This window comes from Vanrija pseudolonga, chromosome 3, assembly GCF_020906515.1.
Source record: "Vanrija pseudolonga chromosome 3, complete sequence".
NCBI classification, from domain to species: Eukaryota; Fungi; Basidiomycota; class Tremellomycetes; order Trichosporonales; family Trichosporonaceae; genus Vanrija; species Vanrija pseudolonga.
In genome coordinates, this window is record NC_085851.1 from 1920482 (window position 1) to 1940158 (window position 19677).

General features: G+C 61.1%; 7 protein-coding genes and 1 non-coding gene across 8 annotated transcripts; 4 read left to right on the forward strand and 4 right to left on the reverse strand.

Annotated features, from left to right (window-relative positions):
* Positions 1–632: 632 nt before the first annotated feature.
* Positions 633–2707, reverse strand: PRP45 (Pre-mRNA-processing protein 45). Its single transcript, XM_062770844.1, has 5 exons — positions 2661–2707; positions 2453–2609; positions 2240–2396; positions 830–2189; positions 633–750 (listed from the first exon to the last, which is right to left on the reverse strand). Exons 1-5 carry the CDS (start codon positions 2675–2677, stop codon positions 717–719), a joined length of 1725 nt encoding a protein of 574 aa, XP_062626828.1. The 5' UTR covers positions 2678–2707; the 3' UTR covers positions 633–716.
* Positions 2708–3387: 680 nt separating this feature from the next.
* On the forward strand, positions 3388–6586 carry KEX2 (Kexin). The gene is made up of 3 exons (XM_062770845.1): positions 3388–5026; positions 5077–5554; positions 5604–6586. Exons 1-3 carry the CDS (start codon positions 3559–3561, stop codon positions 6517–6519), a joined length of 2862 nt encoding a protein of 953 aa, XP_062626829.1. The 5' UTR covers positions 3388–3558; the 3' UTR covers positions 6520–6586.
* A 1082-nt stretch (positions 6587–7668) lies between these two features.
* LOC62_03G004326 (uncharacterized protein) lies at positions 7669–8036 on the forward strand (the record flags this gene model as incomplete). Its single annotated transcript, XM_062770846.1, has 3 exons — positions 7669–7867; positions 7914–7932; positions 7985–8036. 3 exons carry the CDS (start codon positions 7669–7671, stop codon positions 8034–8036), a joined length of 270 nt encoding a protein of 89 aa, XP_062626830.1.
* Positions 8037–8881: 845 nt separating this feature from the next.
* LOC62_03G004327 lies at positions 8882–8973 on the reverse strand. The gene is made up of 2 exons: positions 8938–8973; positions 8882–8917 (listed from the first exon to the last, which is right to left on the reverse strand). It is a non-coding gene; the product is annotated as a tRNA-Pro (tRNA).
* A 272-nt stretch (positions 8974–9245) lies between these two features.
* Positions 9246–12305, forward strand: YPR003C (Putative sulfate transporter). Its single transcript, XM_062770847.1, has 15 exons — positions 9246–9680; positions 9714–9796; positions 9836–9870; positions 9905–9935; positions 9983–10006; positions 10045–10145; positions 10275–10518; positions 10557–10824; positions 10871–10995; positions 11033–11150; positions 11188–11256; positions 11295–11410; positions 11445–11747; positions 11789–11964; positions 12003–12305. Exons 1-15 carry the CDS (start codon positions 9335–9337, stop codon positions 12217–12219), a joined length of 2256 nt encoding a protein of 751 aa, XP_062626831.1. The 5' UTR covers positions 9246–9334; the 3' UTR covers positions 12220–12305.
* A 158-nt stretch (positions 12306–12463) lies between these two features.
* Positions 12464–14202, reverse strand: LOC62_03G004329 (uncharacterized protein; the record flags this gene model as incomplete). The annotated part of the gene is made up of 6 exons (XM_062770848.1): positions 12464–12892; positions 12939–13199; positions 13230–13314; positions 13352–13865; positions 13943–14070; positions 14111–14202. 6 exons carry the CDS (start codon positions 14200–14202, stop codon positions 12464–12466), a joined length of 1509 nt encoding a protein of 502 aa, XP_062626832.1.
* Positions 14203–15369: 1167 nt separating this feature from the next.
* On the reverse strand, positions 15370–17374 carry MT2 (Sphingolipid C9-methyltransferase 2). Its single transcript, XM_062770849.1, has 4 exons — positions 17204–17374; positions 16382–17133; positions 15792–16314; positions 15370–15738 (listed from the first exon to the last, which is right to left on the reverse strand). Exons 1-4 carry the CDS (start codon positions 17347–17349, stop codon positions 15558–15560), a joined length of 1602 nt encoding a protein of 533 aa, XP_062626833.1. The 5' UTR covers positions 17350–17374; the 3' UTR covers positions 15370–15557.
* Positions 17375–18380: 1006 nt separating this feature from the next.
* LOC62_03G004331 (uncharacterized protein) lies at positions 18381–19193 on the forward strand (the record flags this gene model as incomplete). The annotated part of the gene is made up of 3 exons (XM_062770850.1): positions 18381–18501; positions 18537–18913; positions 18954–19193. 3 exons carry the CDS (start codon positions 18381–18383, stop codon positions 19191–19193), a joined length of 738 nt encoding a protein of 245 aa, XP_062626834.1.
* Positions 19194–19677: the final 484 nt, after the last annotated feature.

A 19677-nucleotide genomic window follows, 5' to 3' on the forward strand; every position in this document is an offset into this window, starting at 1 on the left:
GCCACTTCGTCGTCCTTGGCATCCCACTGCTCCGCGTCGTCGTCCCACTCCTCGCCCTCGCTCGTCGCAAACAACGCCCAGCCAACGCCTCCTCCCTCCGCCGCCGATCACACAGCCGTAGCGCAGCCGCCCGCGCCTCGCCGCGCCGCGCCGCCCCACCCCACTCTCCTCTCGTCGACTACGAGCCACCTGCCTGCCCGCCCCGTCCGTGCCCTCCCCTCTCTCACCCTTATCAAGGTACCGGGTTACGCGTCTGTAACCAAAACACCAACCTCTCATCTCCATGACACGCGATCGCTTACAGGCATCCAGGTACGAGGGGCACGGTACGGTATGGCAACAACAGGCCACGGCGGCGGACCTGGCTGGTGGGGAGACTGACAGACAGACAGACTCTAACGACCCGACGACCGCTCTGGCCACGACAGACCGCGTTACCAAACTCTATCGCCATGCGTCCGTCCCCGTCGGACAACGGACGCTCTGAGACTTGTTACACCACACTCAAACCATAACTCACCGTGTCTCTAACCCTACTCCTAGTGACGCTCGCGCGACGCACCGCACGCTAGCCCCATGCGAGTGGGCATAGAAACATAGGGTTGGCGGATAGCTCCACGAAAAATCTTATGATACGCAATACATGTCGGGGCTGATGGACCGCTGCTCGTCGGAAACGTACACAAAACACTATGCTCTCTATGCCACTGCCTGCCCTACTCATCCCGATGCCTCTTACGGGCCTCGTCCCTGTTCATGACGTGTCAGCTCGTGTCACACCGCGTTTAGAGGCACGGTAATCCCCTCGACAACAACCACGATCACTTACCCTTGATCTGCCACGCGCTTGCCGCCACGCTTGGCCTGGTCGAGGAACTTCTCGACACCAAACGGATCAGACGCCCCGTCGAGCGACACGACAACGTCCTTCTCGAACTGTACTGGTCCAGAGCTCGCCTCGGCCTTGTCGGCGCCCTCGAATCCACGCGTCGCGTTGCCGAGCTGGAACCGGTCCTTAGACATCTCCTCTCGGATGCCGTCCTCGGTACCACCACCAAAAGAGTCGTCGTTGCCAGCATTGTTGCCGCGCGGCCGGTAGATGGCAGCAGCAGCACTCGAGCCGTGGAACAGAGGCTTGTCGTAAAGGTTGTAGCTGTCGTCGCCACCAAATCCAGTCGACAGGGCCTCGCGGTTGAACAGACGCGAGTCGAGCAGCGTCTCCTTGGACGCGCTTGGCTTGGCCAGACCAAGCGCAATCTTCTCGGAAATGTCGCGGTTCTGCTCCTTGGCGATCATCTTGGCGCGCTGCTCAGAGCCCATGTTGGACATGCGCATCTCCTTCTCGCGCTCACGACGCTTCTCGGCACGGACAGCCTCACGCTCAGCGATCGCCGCGTCGTCCTCCTTCTCGGCCTCAGACTCAGACTCGTCGTCCTCGCTGTCGTTGTCGTCCGAGCTGGCGTAGCCGCCCAGAACAGTGCCGACAGAGGCGGCGGCCCGGCTGGATCCAGACGCGATGGCGTTGGAAGGTCCGCCGGTACGCTCCTCGCGAGCCTTCTGGGCGAGCAGACGCAGGTTGTCCTCCTTCTGCGTCTTCTCCTTCTGGGCCAGGAGCTGCTGCATCTGCGCACGAGCGCGGACTTCGTCACGCGCGTGGCGGTCGGCGACGTAGAGAGCCTCGGAGAACTTGGCAAAGTTGTCGTTGATGTGCACGTCCTGCAGGCCACGGCCGTCGGCGGCGAGACGCTTGTCCAGAGGGATAGTGTAACCCTTGTTGTTCTTCCAGTTGGAGATACAAGGAGGGATCATCCAGTCCTTCTGGTCCTGAGCCGTAGCAGCACGAGGGGGCGAGTGCATGACTGGGGGAGGAGGCTCAGCCGGGCCGCGGGGAATCTTCTTGTGCTTGAAGCGGGCGGGCTCCAGGGGGTCCTCCTGCACCTCGGTCAACTTGATGATCCTCTGCTTGCTCTCGTCGGCGCCTTGGTTTGCTGGCGTGTAGCGAATGTACGAGGCGTCATTGTTGCCCTTTGGCACATGCTTTGGCTGTGCAGCCTTGATCTTGCCGTGGGTGATGCGCTCCAGCGCCTGCCTCGTCCTCTCGGTCGTGTCGTTGACAGCCGCGCCGTCAGGGCGCACCATCTCACGGTCCTCGTCCGTGACGTCGGTGCGGTTGGCCAGGGGAACAAGGTCTGGTAGACGTCAGTCATTGTTCTAGAACAACATTGAAGTAACAACTTACCCTTGAAGCTCGACTGGACCTTGGAGCCAGGCGCACGACCCTGCTGGGCAATAGCGTCGTAGCGCACCTTGCCGTCCGCGTCGACTTGCAGCGCGACGGTTGTGCCAGGCGCGGCCTTCTTGCGGCCCATGTCGAGAGGGTACTGGGCGACATGGCACTGCGGTTGGTGTCAGTTAGGCGTCCAGGTCGCAACAACAACACGCCGCAACTCACCTCGGGGTACGCTCCACCGCCGCCAAAGTCGGCCTGCGCCTTCGGCTTCCATCCCTTGCGCTTGCCATAGGCAGGAATGACGACCTGGGGGACAGCCGGGAGGATCGGGCCTTCGTCGACCTCCTCCACGACGGTGTGGATCGGGACTGGGAGGGCACTGCGGGGTCAGTAACACTCCTTACGCACTGTTCGCCTGATGTCAACTTACCGAGCAAGAGCGGCCATGATGAATGAGCCTTGTTGTGGTTGTTACACAGCGATGGCAATGTGGATATGATGGCACTTCAACATCTTGATCAGCTAGGTGGCGACTTCGTTGAAGGGACGGCATTTCGGAGAATGGGCCGTGTGGCACTGACACCGGTGCCTATGGTGAGGATTGTGCGTCGTGTGATTAATGATTTTCGCAGTTGCATTGGGCAGCTTCTCATGGTATAAACGTGCTTTACAAGGAGAGGTTAATGCACTTCACACCTTGCCATGACATGCATGGCAGCCATGTTACAACTGCCAAGTGCCGCTGACCACATACGCGTCGTGACGTGTCAAGAGCCAGTCAACCACACGAACTCATCCCCGGTGGATGGGACGCCACTCCCCCGCATTCAGGGTTATCAATCACGCGTCGAGGGATGATACGCCTCTTGTGTGAGGAGGGACGAGATGAGATGCGCCGCCTAACAAAGTTATCAGTACAGCAGCGTCTGTCACAACTAAGTAGTCAGTCTTGCACTTGTGAACTGTCAGTGGCTGGTGTGTATCTACATGCCCCGCGTTGTCGTTGTCGTCTCCAAGCCCCCTCTTCCCAAAGCATACCTTATAATGCAGCAGCGCCCAGCATTTGCCCAGCCCGCCCTTCGCCCATCGCCGCCCTGGGCATATCGGCATATTAGATCCCGCCCAGCCGAATTCAAGGACGTGTCCTCCCCGCTCCTTCACAACCTACAGGTAGGACTGACTGCTTCAAACTTAGACCATCTCTACTTCTCCATGTCCACGTCTCTAGCATCCTGTACTTGATACTCATAGCTCGACATCACAAGACACGCACTTAGCGATCTTCGGCCGGGTTGTTTCCCCCTTTCCCACTTCCCCCCACCACCACCATGTTCCTGTCAACAGCGGTTCTTTTGCCGCTGGCCCTCGGCGCCTTGGCAACGCCAGCGGCTGCCAACGTGGCCGCAGCACCAAGGAGGCCGGTACCGCGCTCGTACGACACGCACGCCTACTACGCGCTCGAGCTCCCCGAGACGGCCGACGCGGCCTCGGTGCAGGCCGCAGCGAAAGCGCTCGGCGTTGAGGTCGTCGAACAGATCGGCGAGCTCGCAGGCCACTACCTCGTCCGCAGGGAAGGCGCTGTCATCTCGGCACGGAGCGCAGTTGGTGGCATGCCAGCCGACCCCGTCGTCGCGCGCTACCAGCACCTTCGGAGGGAGCAGCGCGCTCGTCGCTCCCTTGGTGGCTTGCCAGAGATCCGGGATCTCGCACCCCAAGAGCCGCACCAGCGTGCTAAGCGAGTCCCTCCGCCCGTCGAGCACAGGAGCCAACGGTCGCGTGCTCGTGCTGTGATCGACGTGGATCCCGAGCTGCGCGACGACACCGAGCTGCTGTATATCCAGAACGACCTGGGCTTCAAGGACCCATTGCTACCCATGCAGTGGCATCTCGCCAACACCAAAGACTCGCGATGGGAGCTTAATGTCACCAAGGCCTGGGGATCGGGTGTTACGGGCAAGGGTGTTCGCGTCGCCATGGTCGACGACGGATTGGATCACGAGCATGCCGACCTGAAGGACAATTACTTTGCCGAGGGCTCGCACGACTTCAACGACCACGACGACGACCCCATTCCCGTGTTGTGGGACGACCAGCACGGCACCCGCTGCGCTGGTGAGGTTGCGGCGGGCGCCAACAACGATGTCTGCGGTGTTGGTGTTGCCTACAACTCCAAGGTTGCCGGTATCCGTATCTTGTCTGGCCCGATCACGGACGCCGACGAGGCCGCAGCCCTCAACTTTGGGTACCAGGAGAATGACATCTACTCGTGCTCTTGGGGTCCTCCCGACGACGGCAAGAGCATGGAGGCGCCGTCCCGCTTGATCCTCAAGGCCATGGTCAACGGCGTCAACAAGGGCCGTGGAGGCAAGGGCAACATCTTTGTCTTTGCGGCCGGAAATGGCGGCGGCATGGACGACCAGTGCAACTTTGACGGCTACACCAACTCCATCTTCACTACTACTATTGGGTCTCTCGACTACACTGGTCGCCACCCCTACTACTCTGAAAAGTGCACGGCCATGCTTGTTGTCACCCCGTCTTCTGGGTCTGGCGAGTACATCCACACCACGGACCGCGGAAAGGACGACAAGGGCAAGGACAAGTGTGCCCACTCGCACGGAGGAACGTCGGCTGCCGCCCCGCTCGCCGCTGGCGTGTTTGCCCTTGCTCTCGAGGCCCGTCCCGAGCTCACCTGGCGTGACATTCAGCACATTGCCATCCGCACGGCCAAGTTTATCAACCCTGCCGACCCCGAATGGGTGATGAACAAGGCTGGTCGCAACTACAGCAACAAGTGTAAGTGTTGTGTTTGTGGGAGATTGTGGTTGTGTGCTGACTCGATGCAGTCGGCTACGGGCAGCTGAATGCTGGCAACTTTGTCGAGCTTGCGAAGACCTGGCCGCTGGTCAAGCCTCAGGAATGGTTCGACTCGCCCATCATTGACTTGCCCAACACCGGCCCCCCTCCTGGCGTCAACATCAGCGCACCTCCTCCCGTTCCTCAGTTCCAGGCACCAACTGGTGACCCTCTCCGGCGACAGGGAGGTGCCGCTCCGGCCCCCGCTCCTCCTGCCAAGGGTTCGTTCTTGTCCGCCGACCCGGTGACCAGCACTTTTGAGATTACTCGCAAGATGCTGGACGACGCCAACTTTGACAAGCTTGAGCACGTCACTGTCCGTGTTTGGATTAGTCATTCGCGTCGCGGTGACGTTGAGGTTTCTCTCCGTGCGCCCTCAGGCACTATCAGCGTTCTCTCCCTGCCCCGCAAGTACGACGAGGCGACCACCGGCTACAACGGATGGAAGTTCATGTCGCTCAAGCACTGGTAGGTGTACTCTTGGGTTGGACGTTCAGTCAGTGCTGACAGCGTCAAGGGAAGAGGACCCAGTTGGCACATGGACCATCTACGTCAAGGACCAGGGCAACGTTGGAGCATACGGACACTTCAAGAAGTGGTCTCTCCAGCTATGGGGTGACGCCCTTGTCCCCGAGCACGCCCGTCCTTGGGAGCCCGTGAGGGAGGGTGAGGCAGACGAGGAGGAGGTTGGCACCCAGCCCACCACCTACACCCGTAAGCCCAAGCCCACCGAGCACCCCGTTCCCGTCGAGGGTCTCCCCGACACTGCCGTTGGTGAGAACACCAAACCCACCGGCGCCGTCGACGACGAGGAGCACGATCACGACAACGCCGTCAGTGCCGATGAGGGCATCTTTGACGGCATCGACAGCTTGAAGAAGCACAGCGCCTGGCTTGCTGGTGCCTTCCTGGTCGTTCTCATCGCTGCCCTCGGCGGTGGCGCCTTCTTCCTCTACCGCCAGAAGAAGCGCCGTGACGCCCTCGGTCTGGCTTCGGGTGCGGCCGGCGCGCGCGGTGCGTACGCTCCCGTCGCCGACGACGAAGTGCCCATGGGTCTGCTGGAGCGCGGCGCACGGAGCATCGGTCTGCGCAAGAAGGGCACCAGCCCCGAGAGCAAGGAGCTTTACGATGCGTTTGGCGACGGCCCCAGCGACGATGAGAGCGAGGCGGGTGCAGACGAGAGCACGGCTCTGCGGTACCATGACTCGTTCCTCGAGGATGACGAGGACGGTACCCCCCACGCCGGGGGCTCGGGCAGCGGCAGCCACGACGCCCACGAGCCCCCAGCCTACCGCGACGACGAGGAGCAGCCGCCTCGCGAGCCCTCAAGTCCCGAGGGCACTTCCACGCCGGCCGAGCTGATCGCCGGCGAGAGCAACACGAGCTCGGGGTCATGGCAAGACGCTGCGGACGATGTCCGGCCAAACGCCTAGGCGCCAGCATCACTCACGATAGAGGTCATTGCACGTCACATGTTGGCATCGATGCATTGTGTACATTGGTCGGGGTCGCGTGTGGTGTGAAGCAGCGAGGGTGACGGCATTGACTGACACTGACACGCACCTGGGGTCTGGGTAGCACTGACTGAGCTCTGCGCGTTTGTCGGCCATCCCGATTCAGTGCACGGCTCCCCGGCGATAAGGCACACGTCCCGACACGATGTTGGTCAACAGAGGGCGGCACGGCCGAGCTAGGGTGAAGCGGACTGCACGAGTCCCCATCGAACGGCGAAGCGATGACGACCACGGGTACAGGTCGCTTCATCCGACCGCGGGGACGTTTCAAACAGTATCGCGCAGGGGGGGCAGGGAGCACGAAGGGAGATAATAATTCCAAGGGGCTCCCCCTCCCCTTCCGCTCTCTGCGTGTGTGGTGTTTGACGTGACGTATACACACCCCGAGGCCGACGACTGCGGATCGTTCGCGAGGCGGATCAGGCCTGGCCCGTCGCCTCGTTTCGTGGCGAAGTGCGCGTACCCCGTCTTCTTGGCAGGGGAGCTTGCAGCCTCCTTCTCCGTGACGTGCGAGTTGAGTACGACCACCCACTCCACTCCATCATCAGTCCGTCCCTGGCAACCAATGATGGCGGCGAGTGTGGCGTGGGGGAGGTGCTGCGCGGGCGGATGAAACGCCTATTGCCATTAACGCCCGATTGCAGCATGCATCCTGGCGACAAGCTTACGCCGCCCGCGTCGTGCGTGTGTGGTGTGGCACTCATACTCGAGGCGGTGTGATGGGGTGCGAGTGTCAGGTAGCTTGCTACTGTAGCTGCATTACGTTGCTATGCACATCGCTGTGTCCTTGTTTCACTTGGCTGGTTGACTGACGTGGCTTCGTCTGTGCTCCTGTCGCACTTCTCGTCGTACACGGCATATCCCTGGTGTTTGCTTGGGGATTCTGGGCCCCATAGTGTCCAGCTGACCATGGTGCGACGTTCAGTACCGTGCTGACCGGGGTGGTTGTCGTCTTGGGTGCGCGTCAGTTGATTATTCACATGGCGTGGCGGAGGAGCAAGTACCGTACTTAACCACGTCTCCGGCGCCGCCGTAATACCTCACCCCAACTCACCGCAAACCCTCACCATGCTCTTCACCAACATCCTCATTACCCTCGTCGCCGTCGCCGCCTCTGCAGTGTCCGCCGCGCCTACCGACTCAGACGCCAGCGTTCCTGCCCAGGCATACGACGGTTCTATCGCCGAGCGCGGTTACAACCCGCCCTACAGAACACCGTGCGGTGCGACCACAATCCCGTTCAACATGAAGTGCTGCGGGAACAACTGTGAGTCTCAGTAGGGCTGAAGATAGGATCATGCTGACACTGCCAGCTGGCTACTCGTGCCCAAAGTATGTTTTGTGTCGACGGGATGTGTATGTAGCCCAAGCTGACGCCGCGCAGGAACAAGGTGTGCAACTACCGCAACAACGGGTGGTGGTGCGACAGGATGTAGTAGTCGTCGTGGTCGTCGTTGTATCAGAAGTGAATGAACAGATGCTTGAGCGCAGCTCGTCGGAGATGGCGATGTCGCCCAGGCTGCTTGTCCGCCAGGAGGCACTTTTGGTGTGAACCGCCACCCTCGGTTACAAACCGGTGTCCCCTGCAAGCCTGCACGAGGAACGTGGCTGGCCAGAGCAGGTGTCGGCAGTGTTCGTCAGTCAGGACGGGCTTCTCTGTGGGGTGGGGCCGGTCGAGACCGCGCATATCCACAGTGCGTGTCGGCGCTCATGTGGTAGACGGCGAAGGTGCCACTCGAGGTGGCACACAGTGGCACTGTACGTGTACGTAGCTCCCCCACCCGGCGGCCTCACGAGACCTGGGCAGAACGGTCGAGCAGCACACACTGTCACCGTTACCTCGTTCCAGGCAGACGAAATGTGCGTGTATGCCTGAACATTACCGGTTCCTGCCTCCAGTCGGGGTCCACTCTCTTTGCTTGGCGCGTCGTAGTTGTGGTGTGCCTACGACGGCAAGAGCTGTGCAAGGACCAGACTATAATACATACTGGTGCAATTGGTGGCCTGACAGAAATTAGGGGGCAGGCCGTATTCGACGCGAATATGCATGTGCTCGATCCCTCCTTGCGCGGTGTTCGTCGCTCGACGACAATAGAGGAGGAGTATGAGAATGGATTGCAGCCACTGCAGGTGGCACTCGAGGAATACTCCACTAAGAGCCAAATACAAGTGGCACCAAGGCCTCCGTCGTGTCAGACAATCTGCCCACCCATCTCCCCATTGCCACACACCCCCACGCGTCGCCCATCCTCATCAAAAGCATGCACAACTGCAAAAGAACTGGGCTTCTCCGGGAATCGAACCCGGGTCTACCGCACTTGCGGGGGATCTGTTCAACCCGAAGCGGCAATTCTGCCACTAAACCAAGAAGCCCTGGAGGAGAAGGTGTTGGTGTCAGACGACACCGCGGATCGAACTCGAGTCGCACAGTCCAAATTGAAATTCGTAATGCAGTTCCTAACCCCGGTCCTAACACCCCTTCGACGGAATTGTTGCCGCTGATCAGTGTATGACCAGTTACACTCCCAACAGGCACGCGGAATAAGGCCCAGTCTATTGGTCTCTGTGTGCACCGGATAATCTAATCCACGCTGCTTCCAAATATAATAGCCAGGAGTCCCTTTCCTCCCTCTGCGTCATTCCCCTTACCTTTCATACCTCGCCGTCACGTTCGAGACCGAGCCAGCCAACCAACAACGTGGGCTATATCGCGCACCTCCAAAGTCTAGCAACAATGTCAACCGAGCCAAATAGCTCGCGGCCATTGACACCCACTCTGTCATCGGGCCTTGGAACGCCCACAGAGTCGAGCTTCATCTTTCGCACCATCGCAGGCACAGGCTCCTCGACCCCGGCTCCTGACGCTCCAACCTCGCGCGCCGCCATGACCGCGACACCCGTCCCCAATGAGCGCACGCGCCTCATCACCTACGGCGAGTCCCAGGGCGACGGCTTCGGCGGTGCGCACCACCAGCACAGCGTTGTCGGCCTCGGCGACCACGACGACCCAGATACCGACGATACGCACCTCCAGGTCGGCGGGCACCACCACCACGACGGCGCTCCTGACGACCCGAACAGTGTGTGCGAGGTCGTGATGCAGCTGACCGTAGATCCGGGGTCTGGCCGCGGTCGCCTGGGCACCACCAAGGCCGTAGCGAAGAAGATCCGCCAGCGCTCCAAGTACTACGTCCCTGTGAGTACTGTCACTTCACGCGTCGCGCTGACGACCAAGGTCACGGCGTGGCTACCAGAATACAGCTGGGCATTGTACGTCTCGACCTCGCCACTGAGCTAACTTCAGGTTTGCCGGTGATGTGTCTGCTGGCGTGTCCGTGAGTCGGCTTCTCCGAATTTGGGCCTCGACTGACACTGGTTCCAGGTCGCGTGTCTCCTCATTCCGCAGGTGCGCTTCAACGACACCACCACAACTGACACCCACAGGCCATGTCCTATGCCAACGGTCTGGCACACCTCCCGCCCGTGGCCGGTCTATGGGCATCGGCCATCCCAGCGCTCGTGTACGGAGCCCTTGGCACTTGCAGGTGAGTTTACCGCGATTCGAGATGCCAAGACGTGGCGGAGGGCCTGGCCGCCTGCCAACCGACCAACCGAAATCTCGGAACTCTCCCGTCGTCAACAATCCGTGTTTCGGTCACTAAACCCGCCCACAGGCAAATGTCCATGGGACCCGAAGCGTCTCTCTCACTGCTCATGGGTAACACCATCAACGAGCTCGTGCATAGTGACCCACACTCGACGCCCGAGAATGCAGACCTTGAGGCCATTGCCATTTCGGTCATCACGACGTTTATGGCAGGCGCCATGACTACCATTCTCGGTCTTCTCCGACTCGGCTTCCTGGATGTCGTGCTTTCGCGGGCTCTGCTCCGCGGTTTCCTCACCGCCATTGGTTGTGTAAGTGGCACCGTGGCTACCGGCACTAACCTGTGCAGATCATCATGATCGAGCAGCTCGTGCCATTGCTTGGCCTCGCGCCGGTCCTCCGTGCCCACGACGACCCGCCGACCTTGCCGCTCTCCAAGCTCGTGTTCATTCTCAAGCACATTCGCCAAGCCAACATTCCCACCACGATCCTGTCAGTTTGCTGCATTTCTTTCCTTCTCGGCAGCCGCATCATTAAGCGTCGTCTTGTCAAGCGCCCAGGTGGTGCTTGGCTGCGCTACATTCCCGAGATTCTGATCTGTGTGGTTACGGTGACGGGTAAGCTACCCCCACGCCTTCAAGTGGTGCTTAGCTCACGTCACAGTGCTTACCCAGGTCTTCCGCTGGGACCTCCTCGGTGTCGACATCCTTGGCAAGCTCAAGGGCGGCAAGGAGTTCCCCTTCGGCCTGCCCCTCTACCCTCGCTCGCTGAAATATGTCAACGAGACGGTTGGTTACCGGTCTGCGAAGTCTGCTGACCTGCCAGTTCTCGACCGCCTTCGTCATGGCTGTCGTCGGTGTCGTCGACTCGATGGTCGCCGCCAAGGAGAACTCGACCAAGTACGGCTACCCCGTGAGCCCTAACCGCGAGCTCGTGGCCCTGGGTGAGTTGGCGTCCATCCGACCGCAGCTAATCGCCAGGCTCTGCGAACCTCGTCGCGTCGTGCATCACGCTCACCGGTACTGTGCCCATCTTCGGATCTCTGACCCGTGAGTGTTGATTCTGTCGCACGTTCTGACGCCCGCAGGCTCCCGCCTCAACGGCCAGATTGGCGCCCGCACCCAGATGGCCAGCATGATCACGGCTATCCTCCTGATCCTCGCTGCCCTCTTCCTCTTGCCTTACCTGTGGTTCCTGCCAAGGGTGAGTGGGTTGTAACGCAAGGCGCTGACCTCAGGCTGTGCTCGCGTCGGTCATCACTCTCGTCGTCTACTCGCTTCTCGACGAAGCGCCGCACGACATCATCTTCTTCTGGAAGATGAAGGCTTGGACCGACTTCCTCCAGATGACCGGCACGTTCCTCCTCACCCTCCTCTTCTCCATTGAGGTCGGTGTCGTTGCCAGCGTCTGCTTCTCGCTCCTGCTTGTGATCCAGCGATCGACGCAGCCCCGCATCAAAATCATCGGCCGCAGACCCGACTCGGACGACTGGGTGCCCATTGATGATGACGACGAGGCGCGTGAGGAGATACCTGGAGTGGTGAGTGGTCAATGGCGACTGCTTTTGCTAACGCCCCTCAGCTTGTTGTTCGCATTCGCGAACCCCTGTCCTTTGCCAACACTGGCCAGCTCAAGGAGCGTCTCCGCCGCCTCGAGCTGTACGGCCCCAAGAAGATCCACCCATCCGAGGCTCCGCGCCGCAGCGAGGCCAAGGCTGTGATTCTGCACATGGGCGATGTTGACGACATTGATGCGAGGTGGGTGATCTATAACACCATGAGCTGACGACCTTCAGTGCGTTACAGATCATTGGCGAGCTCGTCCAGTCGTACCATGAGCGCGGTGTCGGCATTTACTTTGCGCACCTGAGACAGCACCAGCTCGACAAGTTCCGTCTCGTCGGCATTACCGATCTCCTTGGGCCGCACCACTTCCACCCGGATCTGCGCAGCGCCATGATGGAGATTGAGTCCCTGGGGTACAGCAACACGACGCGCTCTCGCTATGTCTAACAAACTGTAAAGCATACTACACGTATATACATTCGTTCATAAAGCATAGTATGGCATGTCAACCGACAGAGATGCTACAATCATCTGTATAGGTACGTGTCTGTGGCATTAGGTTGCGTGGCGTCTGCGTTGCGTTGCGTTGCGTTGCGCGTCGTCGCCGTCGTGTTGTCTCGGATCGTGGTGCAATGTTACAGTGCTCGCGGGGGTGCTACAGTGGCCAGGCGGCCGGCTAGTGGCGGAAATATTATTCAAATTCGACGCGAGAGCTGCTGGCGGGCGTAGGTGCGAGGAGGTGGGCTATGGACATCTTGAAGGCCGGCCCGCGGGCGTCGTCAACAGAAGTGCGAGGCTCGGAGGCCATCGACTCGTCGGTGTGGTTCGGAGACGGGAGATCGGCGGGCAAGGGGGTCGGGGATGCGACCGAAGCCTCGAACGCTGGGCCAGCCAGCGTCGTCGGCGGGGGTGGTTCGAGCTCGCGCCACCTGCTCGGCGGGCTGGCATACGCCGGCACCGGGCCCGGCGGCGGAGGGGGCAGGTAGAGCGGGAGGGGGTCGCAGTCGCGGGGCTCGCCGTTCTCCTCAAACACCTGGATGTAGGCGGGTGGGGCGGCCGACTCCATGGGCATCGTGTGCGGTGCGGTGCCGAAGCGAATTGGGGTGGCAAAGGTGATAGGCTGGTGGGTGGGTCAGTGTTGGCCGCGAAAGTGGCACACGACTCACGAGGATGTCACCGCCAGGCAGGCGGTACTTGAGGGTCGTCTTGAGGAGGTGCGCGCGGCGCACGAACGGCCCGTCGTAGTCTGCCTGAGGGGCGGCGGTGCTGCTTGCATCGGGGAGAGGTAAGATGACGTTCACCTTGCGCCACTTGCGTCCGATGCGCAGGCCCGAGGCGGCGAAACAAAAGTTGCGCTGCAGCCCCTCGTCGGAGAGCAGGCACGCACGCTTCACCACGGCGCGGATGGGCAGGTCCGTGTCGCCCAGCTGTGGGGCGTCGGCTCGCGGCGAGCGTACAAGCAGGGGGTGTTGGCGGCCAAAACGCGTAGGCTGCTCGAGCGGAATGGGGAAGGAAAGCCCGTATGACGGCAGACGCGTTGAGCTAATGGTGTCAGTGTGGCAGTAAGTCCCCGACTCACCAATACCGGTCCGTCTCCTCCACCTCCATGCCAATCTCGGTGACGAGCACCTCGTCGGCCTCGCTGTCCTCCGGGACGCGGAGGAGGACCGACACGCGCAGGCTGCGGTCGCCGCCGTGCATGTCGACCCACTCGGGCACGTGGAACGTGGCGTCTAGCGGGCCGTCCCGGCGCACATGGTGCGCGCGGAGGCGGATGGCGGACTCGGGGCTGATGGCTGTGGGCATGCGGTGGCGGCGGACGAGGAAGGGCGCGTACGCCGATGTGGAGGTGTGGGTGTCTGCTTCGCGCAGGAGACGGGGGCGCGCCCACGCCATCTTCGCTGCTGCGACGACGCCGAACGCCGTCTGCGCGAACACGCCCGCGTACGAGCTCGGCACCCACCCCGGCACTCTGAGGTCGAACGGCACCGCGAGTGTCAGGCTGCGCGTGCTGCCATCCGATGGCGGGACCTGGAGCGCCGACGCTAGCAGCGCAAAGCTCGCGGTGTGCAGGCGCATCGGCGTGTACCGCCCTTTGGGTAATTAGCAACATTAGAGATCGGCAACGTCCCACGCGCCCCCACGAAAGGGCGCCCACGCACGTACGCACCATGGTCGTCAAAGTACTCGCTCTTAGCCTCGAGTGTGACGCTGAGGTCTCGCACGACACGGAAGCGCTCGAACGGCGCGAGGGCGGGGAAGACGAGGAACACGGTACCCGGGAGCGAGTAGGACGTGCTGGTCGTCGTCAGTATGGCTGGCGACAGAGAGCACTCACCCAGTCTGTGCGCTCCCGATGAGGTCGACGACGCCTGTGCTGAACTCGACGTGGATCTGCGCCGCGAGGGGGTTGTTGCTGTATCCCCACATTGTGAGGTCGGACGGGGAGGCGGGGACGGCCAGGTCGAGCCAGGCAAGGGCGAGCCGCGTTGCAGGGGACGGAGGAGGCTCGTCGCCGCTGTTGGCGACGGGGGGAGGAGGGGCGATGGTCGTCTTGCTGAGCCGTCGACGCCGGAGCAGGCTGGACAAGGAGGACACGGAGAGGAAGAACTGGGAGAGCTGGCGAAGTCGCCGCCGCCGGTGCTGGCGCTTATCTACTGGCGTCGGTAGGGGGTGGGGCATCGAAGCGGCACGGCGTGGCGCTGGGCGACGACAAGAGAAGAAGGCAGTGAGGGGGGAGGAAGGATTTCCCACCGCTGGCCTATGTATTGTGCGAGAGGGCGCAGGGAGGAGAGCAAAAGACGGCGGCGTGGGATCGTCACAGACGACAGACGACAAGGACGACGATGCATGTGCGCAGATGCAGACGAGGCGCAGGCGCCCAGCTTAAGTATGCGCGCGCAAGGCAGGTCATGACACGAGCGAGCGAGTGGCGACACGCTGCTCATGTCGCCGCGCGCCATCGGCGCCGAACAATGCCCCCAACGCGCGGCACAATGACTGACCTTAGTCGAGCCGCGTGCGTGCGTGACGGAGTTGTATCGTTGCTGCTCGACGCCCGCGGGTCCGACAATGGCATCGGCTCGGGAATATCCTCCCAATCATGTCCTTTGTACACACGACTCGAGCGCGATGCGCTCTCGCTGTTCTTCCATTCCCGCGCAGCACCGTCCTTTGGCCGACTGGTGGGTCGGTTGTTGCCTGCCTGCCCGCCTACCTGCCCACCCACCCGCCTGCCTCCCTCGTGTGCGCCCAAAGGACGCGCAGGTTTGCACACGTCGCACACGCACATGCACACCTACACGCACGCCCGGCACGACGGCATGCTTCTATTGTCAGATCGCGGCTGAGCCCCGCGACGACGCCAGGCGCGAACACTGCCTGCCACAAACCTTGACTTGTGGTCAATGCGACTGCCACCACCCAACGTGAGTCGGCACTCGGACCGACACCCATCAGCAGTTCTCTGCCAACCGCCACCGCCGCCTTTGCACACAGTGCAGCACATAGCGACAACTAATCCCACGCGACCTTGTTCGCACCGCTCGTGCCGCCTCCACAAGCCTCCCACCGCCTCCCAGCCCGCTATTCCGACCGCCCAGAACGAGTCTTGCATAACATTTTACTGTCCGACGCACAGGCCCGGACCTGTGTCCGTCCTTTGGTCTTCGTGGGAATGGGTAGGTGAGAGTGGATATAGCGGTGAGCAGCTATCTATGTTGGTCGTAGTCGTTGATGTTGTGGTGGTTCAGACACGCAGTGTGTGAACACAAAAGGGGGCCAGCTTAGGCGCTGGAGCCGTAGATCTCGGGCCAGAGGGCCTTGTGCGAGACGACGGGCGAAATCTTGCGCGCGACAGGAGCCTGGGTCGCGGCGTGGGTGGGGATACCCTCGACACGGTGGTACGCGTTGAGGTTCTTGTGGAGGGTGATCTGGAAGACGGAAGACGAGCCCTGGCGAGCGACACTGGGCAGGTTAGTTACGGTCCAAGCGATGCACACTGTCTCGTTTCCACTTACATGACCGAGTAGGCGAGGAAGTAGGCCCAGATGCGGTACCAGCGGATGCCGTAGGCAGCGACAACCTTCTCCTTGTTGGCAACCCAGTTCTCGTACCAGCGGTGGATGGTGGCAGAGTAGTGGACACCGAGGACGTCGACCGACTTGACCTCGAAGCCGGCACCCTCGAGGGCGTTGATGACCCAGCCGAGGTTGAGGGAGGCGTCGGCACCGGGGAAGACGTACTTGTTCATGTAGATACCCCAGATGAGGTCCTCGAACTGCCAGCACTTGCGGAGACCAGCGACCTGGAAGACGAGGGTTCCGTCGTCGGCAAGGAGGTCGTAGATCTCACGGAGGAAGGTACCGTAGCGCTTGATACCGACGTGCTCGGCCATCTCCAGGCACGAAATCTTGTTGAAGTAGCCCTTGGGGTGGGGGATCTCGCGGTAGTCCATGCAGAGAGCGCGGGCCTGCGACTCGGGGATGCCGTTCTCGCGGAGGCGGGCGTTGGCAAAGGCAGCACCAGTCTGGGCAAGGGTGACTGGGAAGGTCCGTCAGCGAGGCCCAAGCTCCCACATGCCACCACACCCCCACACCCAACTACTCACCACCAGTGACATCAGCACCGTAGTTCTTGGCAGCGTGAGCGAGCAGAGTGCCCCAGCCACAGCCAATGTCGAGCATCTTGTCTCCGGGCTTGAGGTCAAGCTTCTCGCAAACCATGTTGAGCTTGTTGTCCTGGAGCTCCTCGAGGGTCTCCTTGCGGTTAATGTCACGGATAACACCCGAGGTGTAGATCATGCGGGGGCCAAGGAAGAACGAGTAGAAGTCGTCTCCGCGGTCGTAGTTGTCACGGATCTGGTTGCGGTCCTGGTCCTGCGAGTGGATAATGACGTCGGGAACGAGGTTGAAGAGGACGTAGCGGAAGTTGTCGGCGGTGAGCTCGAAGCGCGACCAGTCGTGGCGGTACTCCATCACGTCGAGGACGTCGCCGTTGAAGTCGAGCTTGCCGTCAAAGTAGGCGTCGTGGAAGATCTGCATGGGGATCTTCTTGCCCTCCCACTTCTCCTTGAAGTCGGCGTCGGTGATGGTGTAGTAGGTGCTGAGGGGCTTGTTGGGGAGGGGGACCTTCTCGTCGATGCGGCGGCCATAGCGAGAAGTGGCGACCCAGTAGGCAATGGTGAGGGGAAGGAAGAGAAGGACGACGAGAACCCAGTAGGTAGTCCAGCCCTTGAAGTAGGGGATGAAGCGCTGGACAATCCACGGGACAATGAGGACGATGGCAGCAAGGTGGTAGTTGCTGAACGCGCCAGAGCCCTCAGCGGGGAGAGGAGCGTTGGCGATCGCGGGGTAGTTTGTGCTGTTGGGCAAAGGGCGTGAGCGTCGTCGTCCGTGATACGCAACTCTACTGTTGCCCGCTGATAACTTACACGCGGTAGGCAGGCTTCTCGGCCGCGTCGACAAAGTCGGCCTTCTTGCCGTTGGCAGCAGCAGGAGCAGCCGCCGCGGGGGCAGCGGCGGCAGGAGCAGCAGCGGGCGCTGCCGGGGTAGCCTTGATGTCCTCCACCGTCGACATTTTTATATAAAATGAATGATTTTACACGAATGAAGGGATGGGAAGAGTGAATGTGGACCTGGGGGGTTTCATGAAATGACCGCTGGCAGCTGGCTGGTAGTGGTGGTGGTCGTCGTCTCCTCTGCATGCTGGCTGGCTGGCTGGGTGCGTCCGGAGGCCGCGGAACGCGACACGCTCCCAGGCTAATCGGCGGCGCGCGCGGCGCGCGACGTGGCACCACTCAAAGGCATCCACCACTGGAGCGCGCCTGGCTGGCCTGGCTGGCCTGTCTGGCGCGATCAAAGCGCAAAGTCAGGAGCCAAGCCCGATTTCCTGTCCGCCCCGTGTCCTTCCCTCGCACCGCGGCCCTCTGCCTTCCTCGCCCAGGCACGCCGTACCAGGCTAGTGTCCATGCCTCGGAACATGGACCACCCAAGACCATTGCACGAGACACAGGGTCGTCGACACGGATATCCCATCACTGTCCGTGAAACAATCTTGGCCTTCCCTCACACGTCACTTGAACTCTTTGCGGCATCAATTCTATCAACCTTCCCCGCCTTCCCTCAAGTCGCGTTGACCTCATCGCCCTGCACGGCGCGCGTAGAGCAGCGACAACAACAACAAAATCACCCACCACTCACCCACACCCATTACAACCGCGCGCGTCACCCCCTCCAGTCCGGCTCTCGTCCCAAATGTCTTCGGCAAGAGGTTCGGCCTCTGCCGGGCCATCAAGGCAGACACAGAGCGAAACGGGGCAACCAACACAACTGCGCAGGTCACTTCGGTCCGCGTCACGGGCATCATCGGTCCAGTCGGACACCGAAACTCAGCATGTCGCTCGCAAGACGCGTCGGGGGCGCAACGCTCCACAGGAAGCCATTCCAGAAGACGAGTTGGAGGGTCAGCTGAAGCCCAGCCCTCGGCGCGGCCCTACGCGCTCAGCACCACCTGCTGCAACGCAGCTCTCTACACCAGCCAGACACCGCGTGCGACATTCCCTCCACGGCGGTCAGTTACAGGAAATGCCCTTGGGCAGCAGAGTGGACATGCTCTCCAACGTCGCAGGCGACTGTCTGGCAAGACTCCTGAAGACGAGCTCTGTCAATGACGACTCTGACCTCGACGGATTGAGAGATGATGGTCAGAGATCGTTTGAAGGCTTGCGAGGTGAGCTGTCCGTGCATGCACGACTGACGCGAAAGGAGTATTGCAGCAGTACATCTACTCAACAGAACCGCCGGCATACACCGATGTCGACGAGCTCATGAAGTCGCTCGATCCATTCACAAGGACAACAGTCGCACGCGGAGACATGGACCGGGCGATCTGGCTCACCAACTTGGCAACCTTCGTGTGGACAATAACGTACCCCGATCTCGCTGCCAGCCTTGCCGATGCTGAAGAGGCGCAAGGAGATAAGGGCAAGGGCAAGGCGAAGGCAATCGCCCTGTTGAGCCCCGAAGACAAGATTCGGAGGCGCAACGGTGTCCTGATCGACGCATGGAAGAAGTTCTGGCTGGCCATGGGTGACACGAGTGTCGATGCAGCGTTGTCATTGTGGCTGGACTTGGCGACTCTTGTGGGTCATTGTTATCACGATAATAGCTGACACTCCGCAGATTGTCCTCACGTATCGCCTGCCAACAATAGACCCATTTACTGCGCCCAATACAGCGCTCGCCTCCCCGCCAGAGGATCTCCTCCAGCAATTGTTCTCCGCAGACGCATTGCAAGAGTTTGGCCACTTACCGGTGGATTACGACGCAAGGCAGCGATGGCAAGCGGCAGCGGAAGAGCGCCGAGAGGAGGTGAGGGTCAAATGGGCTAGGGTCGCGCTGACGACCGCAGCTTGCATCTGAGACAATAGTACTTGCCGACGCGGCTGTGTACAACGACTTTCGCGACAAAATGAGGTCATTCATTCGCCTCGACATCTTGGCGGACGACGAGAGCGTGTCGTCAAGCGAGGCCAAGGATGCGAGCCAAGATGAGCCCGCATCGGATGAGGATTCCTCCGAGTCCTACAGCTCCGACGACGAGCCCTTTGACGACGTTGGTATCGACTTTGATCTCTTCGCGGATGTCGTCGCCGAGTTGGACGGCGAGCCAAACGTTGCGTCGTCGGGTGGCAAATTGCCCGACTCGCAGGATGACGGCGTGGAGGAGGACCCGCTTTTGCCTTTCGAAGACGACGACGACGACGATGACGACGACTTGCTTCCTTCTCCGAGCTTGCTTCAAGGGCATGAAACTGAAGTGCAACCTGAATCTCATCCGGAGGATGAGGTGCAAGCCGCCCCAGTCGCCGAGGCCGTCGACGATGCCGGCCCTGAAGATCAGCTT

Coding starts and splice junctions, on each gene's coding strand:
- KEX2 (XM_062770845.1), top strand. CDS start 3,559: ATGTTCCTGTCAACAGCGGTTCTTTTGCCGCTGGCCCTCGGCGCCTTG. Junction 5,027..5,076: donor TCGCAACTACAGCAACAAGT/GTAAGTGTTGTG, acceptor GACTCGATGCAG/TCGGCTACGGGCAGCTGAAT. Junction 5,555..5,603: donor TTCATGTCGCTCAAGCACTG/GTAGGTGTACTC, acceptor GACAGCGTCAAG/GGAAGAGGACCCAGTTGGCA.
- MT2 (XM_062770849.1), bottom strand. CDS start 17,349: ATGTCGACGGTGGAGGACATCAAGGCTACCCCGGCAGCGCCCGCTGCT. Junction 17,134..17,203: donor GAGAAGCCTGCCTACCGCGT/GTAAGTTATCAG, acceptor TTTGCCCAACAG/CACAAACTACCCCGCGATCG. Junction 16,315..16,381: donor CGGTGCTGATGTCACTGGTG/GTGAGTAGTTGG, acceptor GGACCTTCCCAG/TCACCCTTGCCCAGACTGGT.
- YPR003C (XM_062770847.1), top strand. CDS start 9,335: ATGTCAACCGAGCCAAATAGCTCGCGGCCATTGACACCCACTCTGTCA. Junction 9,681..9,713: donor CGCTCCTGACGACCCGAACA/GTGTGTGCGAGG, acceptor AGCTGACCGTAG/ATCCGGGGTCTGGCCGCGGT. Junction 11,411..11,444: donor ACCTGTGGTTCCTGCCAAGG/GTGAGTGGGTTG, acceptor CGCTGACCTCAG/GCTGTGCTCGCGTCGGTCAT.
- PRP45 (XM_062770844.1), bottom strand. Junction 2,397..2,452: donor GCGGTGGAGCGTACCCCGAG/GTGAGTTGCGGC, acceptor CACCAACCGCAG/TGCCATGTCGCCCAGTACCC. Junction 2,190..2,239: donor GGTCCAGTCGAGCTTCAAGG/GTAAGTTGTTAC, acceptor GACGTCTACCAG/ACCTTGTTCCCCTGGCCAAC.